A 16165-nucleotide genomic window follows, 5' to 3' on the forward strand; every position below is an offset into this window, starting at 1 on the left:
ACTATATGACTGTAATTACAAATGTATTTATTTCTCCTGAGATTTGTTTTATTTTTGCTTTCATGTATTTTGAAGCTCCATTATGTGCATCTTCATTTTGACACCTTCATTTTTTAGAGGCCTATCTGTGCATTAAAAAGCATATTTACTACAATTTTTCCAATATTTGAAATGCTTTTTGACCTGGAAATTTTTGGAATATCTAGTGTGCCATATTGTTAAAACTTTGCATATTTTCTGGGGTTTTACTTATCAATTTATTTATTTAAAAAATTTTTTTAAATGTTTATTTTTGAGAAGGGGGGAGGGGCAGAAAAGAGGGAGACCCAGAATCCAAAGCAGACTCCAGGCTCTGAGCTGTCAGCACAGAGCCTGATGTGGGGCTCCAGCTCACAAACCGTGAGATCATGGTCTGAGCCGAAGTCAGACACTCAACAGACTGAGCCACCCAGGTGCCCCTTTAGTTATCAATTTAGAAGTAGTGTGCTTTCATTTAATCAATGACATAATCTTTTTAGTTTGTTAAGGTTGTTTTAAAATTTAATCCTTTTTTTTTCCTTGAAGCCATCTTTTTTGGATCCTCTGTTTCTTGTTCTAATTTGAATTAATTTCTTCTTAGCCCTTCTTCACAGAAGTAAACCTGGGACTTTGTTTTCAATCTCTATGGCTAGTTAGGTACAAGTCTCTGATTTTAGTCACTAATTACTTTTTGTTTCTCAAGTATACTGACTCAGGCAATTATTTTAGAAGATTATTTGAGTGGTATGCTTTCCAATTTGGTGCTCCTGAATATGTCATCATTTATCTTTGTCATTTGCTGGGTGCGAACTTGTAAGTTTAAAACTGTTTCCCTCCAATTTATTACATGGTGCTAGTATAACCTTAATATGAAAATCAATAAAGTTAGTGCTACAAATATTTCAAACATTTCACTCATGAATTAGGATGTAAAGTTTCTAAGTAAAATGAAGACTAGCAATGCATAAAAACAATAATGCTCTATGACAAATTATTTGGAAAATAGCTCATGGTCAGTAAACCTACTGAAATAATTACACTTCAATCTGAAGGAGGAAAGCCATGTGATAGTATCAATAATAATAAATGCTAACAATTAAAACATTATTTTTTAATTCTAATAATTTAATAGAGCAGTTACTATGCTTCTGATACTGTTTTTTCTTTGTGTATATTAACTCATTTAATCCTTACATCAGCATTATGAGAAAGATAATCTTATTATGTTCCTTTATACATGAGGGAACAGACACATAATAGTAACTTGCAAAAGATCACATAATTCTTTAAGTGAAAGAACAGGGATTCAAATTCAGGTAGTCTGGATCCTGTTCTCTGCTGCAATATATCTTGGCATCCGTAGATACTGAAAAATCATTTTATAAATGTTTATCAACATTCCAATAAAATATTAGGTAATAAGAATGAAGGAACTACTTATTATAATAAAGATACTTTACCTGAATATAGAGTTAAAGCAAAAGAGATGGAACATATGAGAGAGAAGAAACAAATTGGATCAATTTTTACCCTAATTTAGTATTATTTTCTCAACTTCTCCCCAGAGCTCATATTGAACGTTTTGTTTTGGCAAGCATATTTTAATTTCCCAGTGTACTTTCTTGTTATCTTATTTCTCTGTCTTATGTCAGAATTTTTTTGGTTTAATTTTATGAATGCAACATCTCAAATTTTTCTAAACAGATTAATTAGGAAAGAGAAAAGTTGAATGCTATTCCCTCAGTTCTATTTTCTTCAATGTGATTTATTTTATTTTTATTCTATTTAAAATATTTTTTTAAAGTTTATTTATATTTGAGAGACAGATTGAGTACAAGCGCGGGGAGAGGCAGAGAGAGAGGGAGACACAGAATATGAAGCAGGCTTCAGACTCCGAACCTTCAGCACAAAGCCTGATGCAGGGCTAGAACCCATGAACCCTGATATAAGGTCATGACCTGAGCCAAAGTCGGATGCCCAATAGACTGAGCCACCCAGGCGCCCCTATTTTTATTCTATTAATATATTATGTAGACATTAGTTATAAACTAGAAAAGGAAAATGCTTTGAATTCTCTACATCAACAGAAATAATTTTTTGATGCTGCTTAAGGCTGAAAATTATATTGGTCAAGGATTTAAATAATAAGCTTTTCGGAATAGCTCATTGTTCAAATTTTAGTTTTATTTTATGAAATGCTTAATGCAACAATTAAGCATTTTTGTGTATTAAGGGTGTCATCAGTACACTAAGAGTTCATACGTATCAATATGTGACAGAAGTGAGATAGTGAAAGAAAGGGCAAGTAAGTTTCAATGACAAAATTCACCAACACTTAAGCAGAATAGTCCTCAATTTTTACATTGCAATACTATTGGTAAACTAGCCAATGTGAGGGCTTGAAATTTCTTCCCATAATTAGAAAAACATTTGTGCCCTGAAAGGGGTTATAACCTTAAGGACTAGGGTGTTTGGCTCATAAAATAGTAGTGGTGGAGTGCTTGCATTTTATAGAGATTTTTTTTCACTGTGATTCATCTCTGAGAGCACAGTTCAGATGTTGACTATCTCATTAAAGAAAAAATCAGCTAAGAAGTTATTAAGTGAATGTATCTAGGGTTATAAATGAAGGCACAGGGAAGGCAAAATCAGTACTTTCAGAGCAATAACTAGCTCATTTCTGACAATTCTAGAAAATGCTCACAGGGGTGAGGTTGCAACAATGTAAAGCTAGCTAAAGACATTACATTCAGCTGGAGTTCAGGAAACAACTCGTTGGAAAAAGGATAACTGAAGCCTCGGTTGATTTAACCTTTTCTTTTTTGAAAACTTCATTTTCTGCTGACCTTGTTGCCACGTTCTGTCCACGAGTGTGTAGAAGCGCCTGCGACCCCATGGTGGTCCCTGCCCACCCGGCGCGGCGTCCCCGGGGCTGCAGCGGGTCCTGGGGGCGGGCTTCCGCTCCGGCTTCGGGAGGGAGCCCCCAGCAGGCTCGGAGGGCGCCCGCACCTCGCGCCGGTCCGCCAGCACGTGCCGAGAGGCCGCCGGTTGGGGGCTGGAGCGGCCGGTCCACCTGAGGTTCCTCCTGGTTCACAGCAGCGTCCCGCTCTTCCCTTTCAGTCTCTGTGGGATCTCAGTGCCGGTGGAGACCAGGCGTGACCCTCCGTGGCGGGGCGGCTCAGGGAGATGGGGCCGTGGGCGCACAGAACTTCCTCCCCGGCGCCCCCCGCGTCGCACCCGCGGAGCCAGCTCCCTCGTGGCTGCTCTGGGGTGGCAGTGGCCACACGGCGCAGAGCTGGCAGAGGTGGGTTGAGATAAGACACCTCTCCAGAGGCTGGGGGTCAGCCCTGGGATCAATAACGGCGGCGGAAGTGTGGCTTCCCACGCCCAGGAGGCTGTCTCCGTCTGGTTAGAGAAGGTTGCGAGGCGAGGTGGCCACCGACAGGAGTGGCTCCAGTGACAGCCGCAGACTTCACCAGAGCTGGCTGGCCAGTGCTCCCGGAGGGTATGATACTGAGGGCAGCCAGGTTTTCAACGCGAGCCGCCAGCAGAAGCTTCTCCCAGGTCCTCTTGAGATTTATGAGGTAATGCCGTTACTTTTCCTTTTGTAGACGATGGTTTCGTTTGGAAGTCAAGGTTTGTGCCACCCAAATGGGTTCCTGATGAAAGGAATTTGAGGGCATCCTGCTCCTTTATTTGCAGGACATCAAGGGCTCTGGACGCTGTGAAAGTTTTCTGTGAAGTTATTATGGGAACCCAGAAAGGAGGCCTATACGACTCTGCCCAAATAGCGCAGAACTCTCACCTCTTCTAATTTGTAAATCAGAAGACACTTTTTTTTTTTTTTTGAGAGACAGAGAGAGAGTGGCAGAGGGGGAGCTAGGGGCAGAGACAGAGAGAATCCAAGGAGGGGAAGAGAGTGAGAAAGAGAGAGAGAAGCAGGAAAGCAGGACTCACCAAAGTGGGGCACGAGCTCACCTGCAGCTGGGCTCATGTTGGCCTGAGGGGGGGCCTCAAACTCAGGAACAGTGAGATCATGATCTGAACCGAAGTCAGATGCTTAACGACTGAGCCACCTGGGCGCCCCAGAAGACACTTTCTATAACAATTTACAAAGATGCTTTTTACAGATATTATGATTTTGACCACCAGATGCGCTCAGTGTTTAGACACACATAGTAACTTTATCTTGGAAGGCCTTGTTAGTAAAATCATAGATAGTGCCCACTTTAAAGGGCTGGCTTTAAATCTGGGAAATATCTCTGTTTCTCCATTTCCTAAACTGTTAAATGGGAATATTACCTACCATTCATGGGGTTTTTGTAAAAATTTTAAAATGGTAAACTGTTAGGTACTAGGAACAGGGTCGGACATACAGTAAGTACTCAATAAATACGAGATGTTATCACGTGTCTACTACATATGAATATCGGTAACAGCAAGGTATCTTGTAGGGAAGAATAAAACTACATCTGGCTTTCTAAACAAGCAAGAAGAGATACTGCTTTTAAGTGTATTTTTCTTAGCAGCTTGCGGATAGCAATAGCTGTTGTGGAGCTCATACTCAGGGTCTGTGCTGGTTTCAAAGAAAGCTCACCATGTGTTGGGAGCTTGGCAGATGACTCAGTTCTGATTCCTTTTATGTTCACTTTCTCTCATTTTTCTTCTAAAATGCACAAGCGGCACAGCATCCATTTCTCTCCCTCTCTCCCTTTCTTCTTCCCCCCACCTTCACACATTCCCTTTACTTCAGCACACACATGCACACACACACACACACACACACACACACACTCTTCCACACTAGTTTCGTTTTATTTATTTTGTAACCCCCAAAGGATTCACGGAGCAGGCTGTGTGCAGCTGCCGTGTTTTCTACTGGTTAAATTGGCAGTTACCTACTGTGTGGAGTTGCTAGGAGAAGGTGAATAAGCATGATTACAGCATCATTGATGTACATAGTCTTTCAATAACAACCTGTGGAGCTCCGTGGTCTGTCTTCTGCATGGCTCTATGTGTTATTTTCTCATTGTTGCCATTAATTTTTATTGCGTTTGTTGTTGGGGCATGATATATCTTTAACTGTTGGTTCCAGATCAATGAAGAGACAAAAACCTTGGCATTTAAAACGGGCACTTTTTTCTCAGGGTGGTGCTGCTGACACTGGTTCCTACCATCTGCTTTCTTATTACATCCTGCCCTCTTTCTATTGGTAGAAGGGAATTCAGCTTCTTCTGGTGCGCTAAAGTCATTCACGTTTCTCTTGTGCATAATAGATCTCGTAAACTGTAGGAATTCTGATGTGCTTCAGTGCACCGAACGGTAACAGATGAGCTGCTTTTGGGGAGAGCTGGAGCACTCAGTCGGTCAGTAGTACAGTAGCAGGCTCACATGTGCGGATTGCTCCTGTGAGGTCAGAGGATCTGTTTATACTGCTGTCTGCTTGGGAGGTTGGGTGATGTGAGCAGTGGATATGCCTGTCAAAGTCAGTAGCAATTCTGGCAGAGGCTGCCCTCAGCTTTGTAAATCTGCAGTATTTTGATAGATGAGAGATGCTACTGTATAACTGTTTGAGATTCGTAGTGGTCTGAGGAATGCTTGTTCTAGCTGCTGAAACTGACTGTAACTATATTGCCCTAGGAATATCATCATGGGGTCTACTGCTACAGAAATTGAAGAATTGGAAAACACCCCTCTTAAGTATCTGATAGGAGAACACACTGAAAAAATGTGGCAACGCCTGAAAGGAATGTGAGTAAGCTCTTTGCTTGGTTCTGTGTTTTTATTCCCACCACCCCACCCAAAACTTGACTATTAATATGACTAATTGTTCGTAATATCTGACTTTGTGGACTAGTGTTTCCTTTAGAAAGATTTTCTCTTAAAAAATAAAATGTGTGAGTGTCAGCTAACAACTTGCCTGAAGGATGGATAGTCTTTTTTGCACCTGTATGTGTAATGTAAAGTAAGGTAACTCCCTGAGAATTCACTTGACTGTTACAACACATGGTTTCCTTTATACATTCTGTATATATTCTTTAGATATGTGGTTTAGATATGCAGAAAAGTAACTAGAAAAGCTGCTTGCCAGGATACTTGCAGAAATAAAATTTCCTTCAGTAAAATAAAAAAGAGTACTACTGATACTTATTTCTATGTGATTAGATTTTGAAAACACAAGGGCAGGAATAATGTGATAATAAATACTTATATTCCACTGTGCTTCTTCTTTGTCTTAATTAATAATGTTTGCTTAAGAAAAAATGTAAAAACACTAGTAGCATACCAAACTTCTTGGAGAGTTTTGGCTTTAAATTAACCAATTCACTTCTTCTGAGAATACACAGTAGCTCATGGTATAAAATAGACCTTACTAACTTGGGCTAAGAGATGTGCTTATGTCAAACATGAAATGTAAGTACCTGGGTCAAACTTTAATTGCATTGCTATTCACCTTGCTATTTAAACAAGATTTAAGTTTTTTTCTGTCTATGCTACTAATTTCTGTTCATCTGTTCCAGCACCCTATGTATACATGCTTTATTTTAATTATAATTTAAAAATCAGGTTTAACATTTGGATAAAAATTTGCATTATGAATATATACAGGCCAGTGTAATTGCTCAGCATATTTGTAGTTCTGAAATGAAAATATATTTTCTTGTTTATAATCATTTTCTTGTTTATAATCATAGCTGTTTATAATCATGCAAAATAGAGATTTTCTAGGATTCATATTTCTAATGCTGCATTTACATACTGTTGTATAAATTGCAACATCTGAGTAAATTTAATGTGGTTGTTTTTATATCTATGATTTTTTTGAAAGAAAAATTATGTTAAACTTTGTTTAGAGGAAAAATTCCTTCTACTTTCCTCCGCTTGAATGTATTTAATGATGTTTGTATATTTAAGTAGTATTTTCTGTATATTTTCTTACAGTTGAAGTAACATATGACATTACAGTGCACTAGTATAGAGCTCACTAATAATGCAAACAACATTTAACAGAGAACTTTTAAAAAGGAAGCCATCTTACATCATTTGAATGAATTAGAGAAATATGTTTTCAAGATCCACTGAAGACCAGAATTACAGTTTTTTGGGGAGGTGGTTCTCTAAGGAAACAAATAATCCTATAAAAGCAAGTAACAGCTTACAAAATTAATTAGCATAGATGAAAATTAAACATTGGTAGTCATCAGATGATTTGTCCTAACCTAATTAGTAGATGAACATCTGTACCGGAAAAATTATAGATCATATTACAACCTAGTTTAGATTTTCTTCCCTTTAGCAGGACAGGATGTTTTTGCTTGTTTGTTTGTTTTGTTTGTATTTGTTTTATTTTTCTGTAGTTACTTAAATGTATGAAGATGTATGGTAGTGAATCTGTGCATATGTCTTAAAAAAATTGAAAAGTGACTTTGTGTTTACCTGACATTTTAGAGCAGTTATCTGACTTTCACTTTATCAGGTGATCTCAAAGATCAATCTCATTTTATTTCAGTAGAGTAGAGTCATTCAGCAGTAGAGCTTCATGATTTGATATCCAACATTGATGTAAGATATAATAATACATGCATGTACTAAGTAAATTTGGTATTTTGCCTCCATAGAGTCACTGAAGGATCATTTAGGGGAAAAATTACTGAACCTAGTTTTTTAAAAAATTATTATTATTACCAAACTGATTGAAATGACTGATTGCCTTTGCATCAAAGAAAGAAGGAATTTGCATTTTGGTACTATTACTTTAACTTGTACTTTGACTTAAGACATTTTCAGTATTCTAGGTTTAGAATTTTCAAAACAAGAAGCTCTAAATCTAAAATCTGCATGACTAATGGCAACCAAATTGTTTAATTATGGTCTCTTGTGTAGTCTGCATTCATAGCAGTGATAGGAGGGTCTCCTCATTCCATTGCTGGAATTGTCTTGCCTATTTAAAATGTAATATTGATTCAAACAGGATTTTTAGCTTCTTATAATCTCTACTTCTAGAATTTCACTTTTTAAGTGTTGGCAATTAAAATTATGTTATTCATGAAAGCTATCAAACAATTTTGCAATAATTTTTTAGTTTGTTCAAAAGCTCAATGAGGACTTTTAGATATTTGGAAAATGATTTTTCTACTTTTACTGTATCTAACTTCAAAGATACATTGATTTATTTCAACAGGACATTCTGTTTTTAAGTAGGTTTATAATATGTACATTTTTGAGGTTAAATAAAAATAGAGACAAAGGTTAGTAAAATAAAGTTTATTCAAGTATACTTTAAATATGGAAACATGAACTACTGTAGGTAGATATTTATAAAAAATATTTTATAAGCAATATCATATAACATAAGATTTTGTAACACTTTTTTTTGAGTTGATAGAAATAATTTTTAAATTTTGTAGCACATGTGAAACATCAGTAAACTAAATTAAAATATCAATTATTCTCTACCTCTTTGTTGATTTTTTTCATTGAGTCCCTTTTTAATCTCCTTCATATAATATTTAATTGAGACACCATATTCGGTGATATGCCAAGAAGTCTCTTGTTCCTTTGTGGAAACAAAGGTGAAACCCTTTCCTCTTCCCATTTCTGATGTAGACTTGCATGCTTTATTTTATTAATTTTATTTTATAGTTATGGCTTTTTTCTTTAGCTTTCTTCAATCCGTCTTCAATCCACCAACTTGTCTCTCAATATGACAGTTCAGATTCTACACTATGACTCACCATCCATGATGTTGGAAATATTAGCGAATGGCTATGGCATTATGCCCTTCATAAACAACACTTACAAAGAGTCATATACCTGTCCATATGTTATCGGTTATTTAGGACCTGGAAAACATTTCCTATTTCTTCTGCCATCTCAATACCTAATGAAATTTCTGGTTCAGAAGTTTTCTGTGACTCTGGGACCTGTACTAATTCCTGCAAACTAAGGACATTTTTCTAACACTAGTCTTTGCAAAGACTGTTAAGTTTATTGATTCTCATGAGGAACACTGATTTGAAGATTTTGATTATGTTTTCATTTATGCAGTTTCCCCTCCAATTTTAGAAGGAATTCTGTTCTCTGTGTCATGGTACTTTTTCATTGTTATTTTTAATGTAAAATTGCTCCACAGCTATGGATTTAAAAGAAAAAAAACATATTTAAAAAATTTTCCATGCGAGCATGGAACCTGATGCGGGGCTCAAACCCACAAACTTCAACATCATAACCTGAGCTGAAACAAAGTCAGACACCTAACAAACTGAGCCACTCAGACGCCCCAGAAAAAACATTTTAAGACATTGGTACTCCTCTTTCCAGTCAATGCCACTGTTCTAAGAGTTTAATGCAAGGGGTGACAGCCTTTCCAGAAAACTGTGATCAACTAGAAATTCCAGTGAACATGACATTATAACAAAAACTTATTCAGAGTGTTACCTTTTCCAGTTGTTCAACAGAAGGGAGGAAAGTTTAAACTACTTAAAACTACAAACTATTGACAAAAATCTAAGACTCATTACTTCATAGTAATTATTGCCAATCCTTTAAGCTTTTATAAATGTAGGACTAGAACCTGTGAGAATTTTACAGTTAGAAACGGACTTAACATTTTTTTTACTTATATATATTTTTTAAAAATGTTTTCATTTATTTTTGAGGACAGAGAGAGACAAAGCATGAGCAGGGGAGGGGCAGAGAGAGAGGGAGACACAGAATCTGAAGCAGGCTCCAGGCTCTGAGCTGTCAGCACAGAGCCCAATGCAGGGCTCTAATTTGTGAACCAGAGATCATGGCCTGGGCTGAGGGTAGAGGCTGAACCTAATGAGCCACCCAGGTGCCACTAAACTAACTTAATATTTGAGAATTAATTTTGCACATATAGATGCTTACCTCTGTATCTTGACAAGTGTCCAGATATTAAGATGTGGAATTGTGAATGCAACAGTTGAAAGACCTAAGCTGCTTTTTTCTCTTTTTTCCTCTGATGGGTGGTAAACACAATCATCAGTAATGGAAGCATAAAATATAGAGAAGAAGAGAGTGCAGGAGAAAGGAGGAAATGTGTAATAACCCTATAGCTAATTTAAAGTAACTGTAATTAAAGAGGGCAGTGTGTTGAACAGCTCTCAGATGCACTTGCCCAAACCCTTATCACCAAGAAGATGTAGCAGAAATACATATTTAGAATGAAAATTGGCAAAACAGGTAAAATGACAGGAGCTATTAGCACCATATTCCCAAACTGGAATTATACTTTAGGATAAAGCAGCATTATAGATTAGCAGATCTGATCCTTTTACTATCCTGCCTTCTAGTACCTTCCCTTAAAAGTTCAGCATCCTTCACCCTGTACCTGCTCCACATTTGGAACCTCTTTTCATACCTCTCCTTCTGTGGCCACCTCCCAATCAGCTTCAAGGCTGTCCCAAAGAAACATTGCGTACCACCCATCTGCATTTACTCATTTTGTTCTCTCTTCCCAAGGGAGCCACTCCTTTCTCCTCTCTCAGCCAGAGCTGCTTTTGTTCCCTGTGATGTTTTTAGAGATGTGTGGGGATGCTTCTGGTTATTGCAGTGCCTGAGGATGTTTCTGTATTCAGTGGGCCGCAGGGTTCAGGCATGATAAATGTCCTCCAGAGCTTGGGAAATTCCTTTTTCAGGAAGAATTATCCTACTCACAATGCTACTAAGGAACACTATTAAGAAATGCTCAAAGATCTTGTCTTAAATTTCACTTGCAAAGGAAATCCTTCGTGATCCTTCACACTAGGTCAGTTTCCTATATTTGGCTCGTAAAAGAACCTGGACTTCCCTTTTCATAACAAAATCTACCTTCACTACTGGACCACAAGTTCCTGAGGGCACGAATTATGTTCATTGTGTTTGCTTTTGGATCACCAGCACCTAGCACAATACCTGGAATGTGGTAGATCATGCAATAAATCCTTTTCAATGAATCAATGAATGAATAAAATTTGGAATCTTACAGTGGTTCTGACTTCAAAGTTGGAGGATCAGTCAGGTTGCCAAAATAGGGCCTAAGGTCAGGTTGGAGGAGTAGAGATAGATTCACAGATAGAATAGGGATGGAGAAGACGGGAGAAAGTAATATTTGCTTATCATCTACTAGTTGTCAGAACTTTCCAAATATAACATCTGTATGCTTACTTACTTTTCCAATGATTTCAAAAAGTAATTATCCTAAGTTGGTTAAATAGCTAGTGTCTGGCGAAGCTTGCATTTAAATACAGATTCATCTACCTGTAAAGCTTTTATTCATCTTACTTTCAAAGCACAAAAGAAGACATCCTCAGAATAGTTACCAAGAAAGATCACAGAAAAGGATGCAGAGTCGTGCTTCTGAAAACTTAGTCCATGAACTTTGTGGTAGACAGAAGAACTGCCCCCTAGACATGTCCATGTCCTAATCCCTAGAATCTGTGAATCTGTCAAAGGGGAAGTAAGGTAGCAGATGGAATTAAGGTTGCTAGTCAGCTGACCTTAAAATATGGAGATGAGACTGCATTATCCAGCTGGGCCAAATGTAATCACAACGGTTCTTAAAAGTGGAAGAGGGAGGGAGAAGAAGAGGTCAGAATGCTCTGATGTGAGGAAGACTCAACTTGTCTTGATCAATGATGAAGATGGAGGAAGCAGACTAGGAGGCAAGGTGTGTGGGCAACCTCTAGAGGCTTGCAAAAGTAAGAAACGGATTCTTCTCTAAGCCTCCAAAAAGAATGCAGCTTTGCCAAAACTGTGATTTTAGCCCAGTGAAACTTGCCTCAAATTTCTGACCTACAGAACTGGAGATAATATGTTTGTGTTGTTTCAAGCTACTAAGTTTGTGCTAAATATGATGCAGCAGCAGTAAGAAACTAATACATTCCTTCTGTAATAGAGTAACAGAGTGCTGAATCAACATGACCATTTTTATATTCTTACCCTCTCCCCTACCACTACCCCCCAACACACACTTTCTCACACAGACAGGATGCTTAGGGTGAAGCCAGTCTTGGCCAGTCTATGGAGAACTGGAGTAGATGCTCTTTATCTTTAGCCATTAAATAACTCCCTGTCTTCCATCTAAACCTGGTTTATATGCCTAGACCACCAATTTTCTGACAAAGCTCTGATATTGAGAGCTTATAGTAGATTCGTTTCAAATGTCAAAGAAGAATGTTTATGCTCTTTTTTGGAAATTGTTGATAAATCTTAATTTCTTTTCTCACATTGTTGAATATATGATAGTTTTGATGGTTTTATCAGAAAAGTCAGCTTAAAAGTGTGTCCTTTAGTTATAAAAATAAAGAAAACCACCTCAAAAAAACCTATTCTGGTGTGTAAATATAATCTTATTGTAAGGCTCAGTCCTTATATTATATTTTGTTATATTTATAGAATAGATATCATTGAGGTAAAATACCTTAGAGATTAAAAACTGAACTGTGGAATCAGTCAGGTATTTTCTAATACCATCTGTCCTTTAGCTGTGTGATCATGAAAAATGTATTAACTTTTCTAAACTTTACTTTCTTTATTTGTAAAATCCAGTTATTTGATTCGTTCACTCATTCAGTAAATACCCACTGGTTGTGTACTGTGTCAGGCACTAGTTTAGGTAGATGAGCCTACAGTTTAGTAGAGGAAACAAACATCAAAAAGGTGAATTATAAAAAAATAATAAGTTAATATAGAGTAAGAAGTGACCTTAAGAAAATGCACAAGAGTTACTTGGGAAAGTATTTTGGTTAGGAATGATCTATCTTAGAAGGTGCCTTTTCAGCTGAGACATAGACAAAACCTCATGAGATCTTGGGGTGGGGGTGGGGTTTATGAATGACACCTCTCCTCAGCAGGGGCAAAGTCTGCCCTCCTAAATGTGCTTTCACAGATGAGACTGTGATTTGTATAAGCAGAATATCCCTTCCTCACTCTCTGAAAAGGAGAGCTTGCACCCCCAGGTCTAATTCTTTATTCACAATTCACCAACCAAGTGCTCTTCCTCCTTTGTGAAAGAATGTGAAAAGTGGCAAAGGGAGGCCTGAAAGGCTTTTTCAGGTGAAGGTTTTTCCACTTGAAAGGGAAGCATTTGGATCTGGGTATCTGCATATTGCCCAAATCAAGGTAGTGCAAATTAAATAAAATAATGTGTATAAGAAATATAGCACAGGGGTTGAGCATCTGACTTAAAAATTTTTTTTTTAACATTTATTTATTATTGAGAGACAGACATAGAGCATGAGCAGGGGAGGGGCCGAGAGATAGACACAGAATCTGAAGCAGGCTCCAGGTTCTGACCTGTCAGCACAGAGCCTGACGCAGGGCTCCAACTCACAAACCATGATATCATGACCTGAGGTGAAATTGGACGCTTGACCAACTGAGCCACCCAGGTGCCCCACACCTGACTTTTGATTTTGGCTCAGGTCGTGGTCTCACCATTCGTGAGATTGAGCTCTGTATGGAGATCTCAGCTGACAGCAAGGAGTCCACTTGGAATTCTCTCTCTCCTTTTCTCTCTGCCCTTCCTCCTGCTTGCACACATGCATGCATGGGCTCTCTCTCTCAAAATAAATATTAAAAAGCAGAAATATAGGGGCACCTGGGTGGCTCAGTTGGTTAAGAATCCGACTTCGGCTAGGCTCAGGTCATGATCTCATGGTCAATGAATTCAAGCCCCACGTCAGGCTCTGTGCTGACAGCTCAGAGCCTGGAGTCTGCTTTGGATTCTGTCTCCCCACCTCTTTGCTCCTCCCCAGCTCACACTCAGTTCTCTCTCTCAAAAATGAATAAACGTTAAAAAATTTTTTTAAAAAAGAAATAGCACAATACCTGGCACACAGTAACCTTCTCAAAACACTGTAGTTATTAATATTTCCATAATCTTAACCATTCTTATGTGTATATAAACTCTGCTATTTAACAGCTATATGATCTTCTCTAAGTTGATTGATTTTTTGATGCCTTAGGTTTCGTATCTGTAAAGTGGGAATGATATCATTATGTATCTCCTAGATATTAAAAAGATTAAGTGAATGAATCTTATGAACATCTTAGAGCAGTGTCCAGAATTCAAGAATTCTAGCTGTTATCATTATTATTACTAATATTATATGGAAAAGCAGAATTCTATTTTTTTTTAAAGTAATTTTCTCGTCAGAATCTGTGGAGAGAGTGAGGTTGTTAGATGAGAAAAGGAGACCTTCTATTAGTTCAGTGGAGGTGCTCTTGCCAAGATTCCCAGGCTTTTATACTCAAGGATTTACATTTCCTTGGGGAAGGAGTGATGGGTGTGTAAGGAGAGAGAGCTGATGAAGAGAAGTGGGCTAGCCTTGGAGTTTCACCTATAGAATTGCCTTGATGGATTCAGCACCCTTTATTCAGTGTCATGTGGTGGACTTAGAATTGATTTTAGGGCTCTATAATCATGTATAAACCAGGGCCAATCTGATTTCCTGAGTCACTCTGGCTTGAAAATCATTCTTTAGGTCTTTTGTTATCCCAGTCTGGTTCTCAATGGATTTGACTTCCAAGTAATTACTGTCATGTCCCATAGTCCTTCCTTTTGCTGATTCATTTTAGAAAATACAAAATTACCATTATAGTATTAGATTTTGTCCCTTATTCTAATATATTTCAATCAGCTAATCAAATGTAAATATTTGAGCAAGTCTGATTCCCATCCAAAAGGTCTGTGCTATAAGCCTTTTGGATAGGAAAGGGACTGTTCACTAACATCATTAAACAGATGATAATGTTAAAGGCTCATGAGAATCACAGTATTGCAAATATCTGGTCTGAGCAAGTATTAGGCATGATTATTTATTGTCAAAGAAGCACATAAAAGTGATAATAGGTCATGAGAGGCATATAAATGAAACATTATGACTTTTTTGGTTTCTTCTTTAAACTACAGTTTCCTGAGTTGTTTAAAGATATTGTATTTTATTTTACATTTTATAAAATAATTAAAAACATAAATTTTTGCCAAATAGGCCGAGAAAATGCTCAACGCAGATCATTTCTTCTAGGTAATTTTTTTTTATTTATAGCTACTCAGATATGCTTATATTAAGGCATGAAAAAATAGTAAAGTCCTAAGTACAGTGTTCATAGGCTTCAAGTGTTCATAGTGTTCAAGAAAGTGTTCATACAGTGTTCATAGTGTTCAAGAAAACAGAGGTCAGCCATAATTAAACTCTGCATAAGAGTGGAAGATCAAAGGATTCTTGCAGTTTTGTATGAGTCAGGTGCTTGATGATTTAGAAGAAAATCAAAATAGATTTTGTATTAGATTCATAGTGGCACGTGTACCCCAATGTTTATAAGCACTTTCAACAATTGCCAAATTATGGAAAGAGCCTAAATGTCCATCAACTAATGAATGAATAAAGAAGATGTGGTTTATATATTCAATGGAATACTACTTGGCAATGAGAAAGAATGAAATCCTGCCATTTGCAGCAATGTGGATGGAACTGGAAGGTATCATGCTGAGGGAAATAAGTCAGTCAGAGAAGGACAGATATCATATGTTTTCACGCATATGTGGATCTTGAGAAACTGAACAGAAAACCATGGGGGAAGGGAAGGTGGAAAAAAACAGATACATACAGAGAGGGAGGGAGGCAAACCACAAGAGACTCTTAAATACAGAGAACAAAATGAGGGTGGGTGGGGCGGGGTGGGCGAAGGGAAAATGGGTGATGGACATTGAGGAGGGCACTTGTTGGGATGAGCACTGGGTGTTGTATGTAAGCCAATTTGACAAAAATACTATATTCATTAAAAAAGGTGAACTTTCTAAGACTTGGTTCAAAATAAACTGCCTTTGGGGCAGGATAAGAAAATACTGAACAACTTGGGCATTAATCATATTCCTTAGTTAGCTCAAACTCATAATTGAATCATAGTATTAATAATATTTTATAAGTTTTTTGCTTTATAATTTCTAAAAGATTTTTCTTTTGATCTGTGTGGTTCAGCACAATTATTCCCAGTTTTTCTGATGAGAAAACTGAGCCTCAAAAGACATTAAATGACTTGATCAATGTGTCCTGGGTAGTAAGGGGAAGGCCAGATTCCTAAGCCCATACCTCTTCCAAACAACACTGACTTAGATAATTCCATTAACACTCAGACTCAC

The 16165-nt window shown here is 37.6% G+C and overlaps 1 protein-coding gene across 5 annotated transcripts in view; it reads left to right on the forward strand.

Annotated features, from left to right (window-relative positions):
• The first annotated feature begins 4772 nt into the window (after window positions 1-4772).
• The window catches only part of PDE1A (phosphodiesterase 1A), a 326870-nt gene continuing 315477 nt past the window's right edge, over window positions 4773-16165 (forward strand). Inside the window, exons 1-2 of one of the 5 annotated variants that reach the window (XM_019461229.2) lie at window positions 4773-4942; window positions 5659-5769. In XM_019461229.2, the coding sequence (XP_019316774.1) occupies window positions 5669-5769 (101 nt within the window). In that variant the 5' untranslated portion in view covers window positions 4773-4942; window positions 5659-5668. Of the gene's footprint in view, window positions 4943-5265; window positions 5432-5658; window positions 5770-16165 lie in introns of those variants that run through there. The other 4 variants (XM_019461221.2, XM_019461239.2, XM_019461209.2 and 1 more) reach the window with 4 other exon arrangements.

The sequence above is a fragment of the Panthera pardus genome, unplaced genomic scaffold (assembly GCF_024362965.1).
Source record: "Panthera pardus isolate Hobbes unplaced genomic scaffold, ASM2436296v1 HiC_scaffold_10, whole genome shotgun sequence".
Lineage (NCBI taxonomy): Eukaryota > Metazoa > Chordata > Mammalia > Carnivora > Felidae > Panthera > Panthera pardus.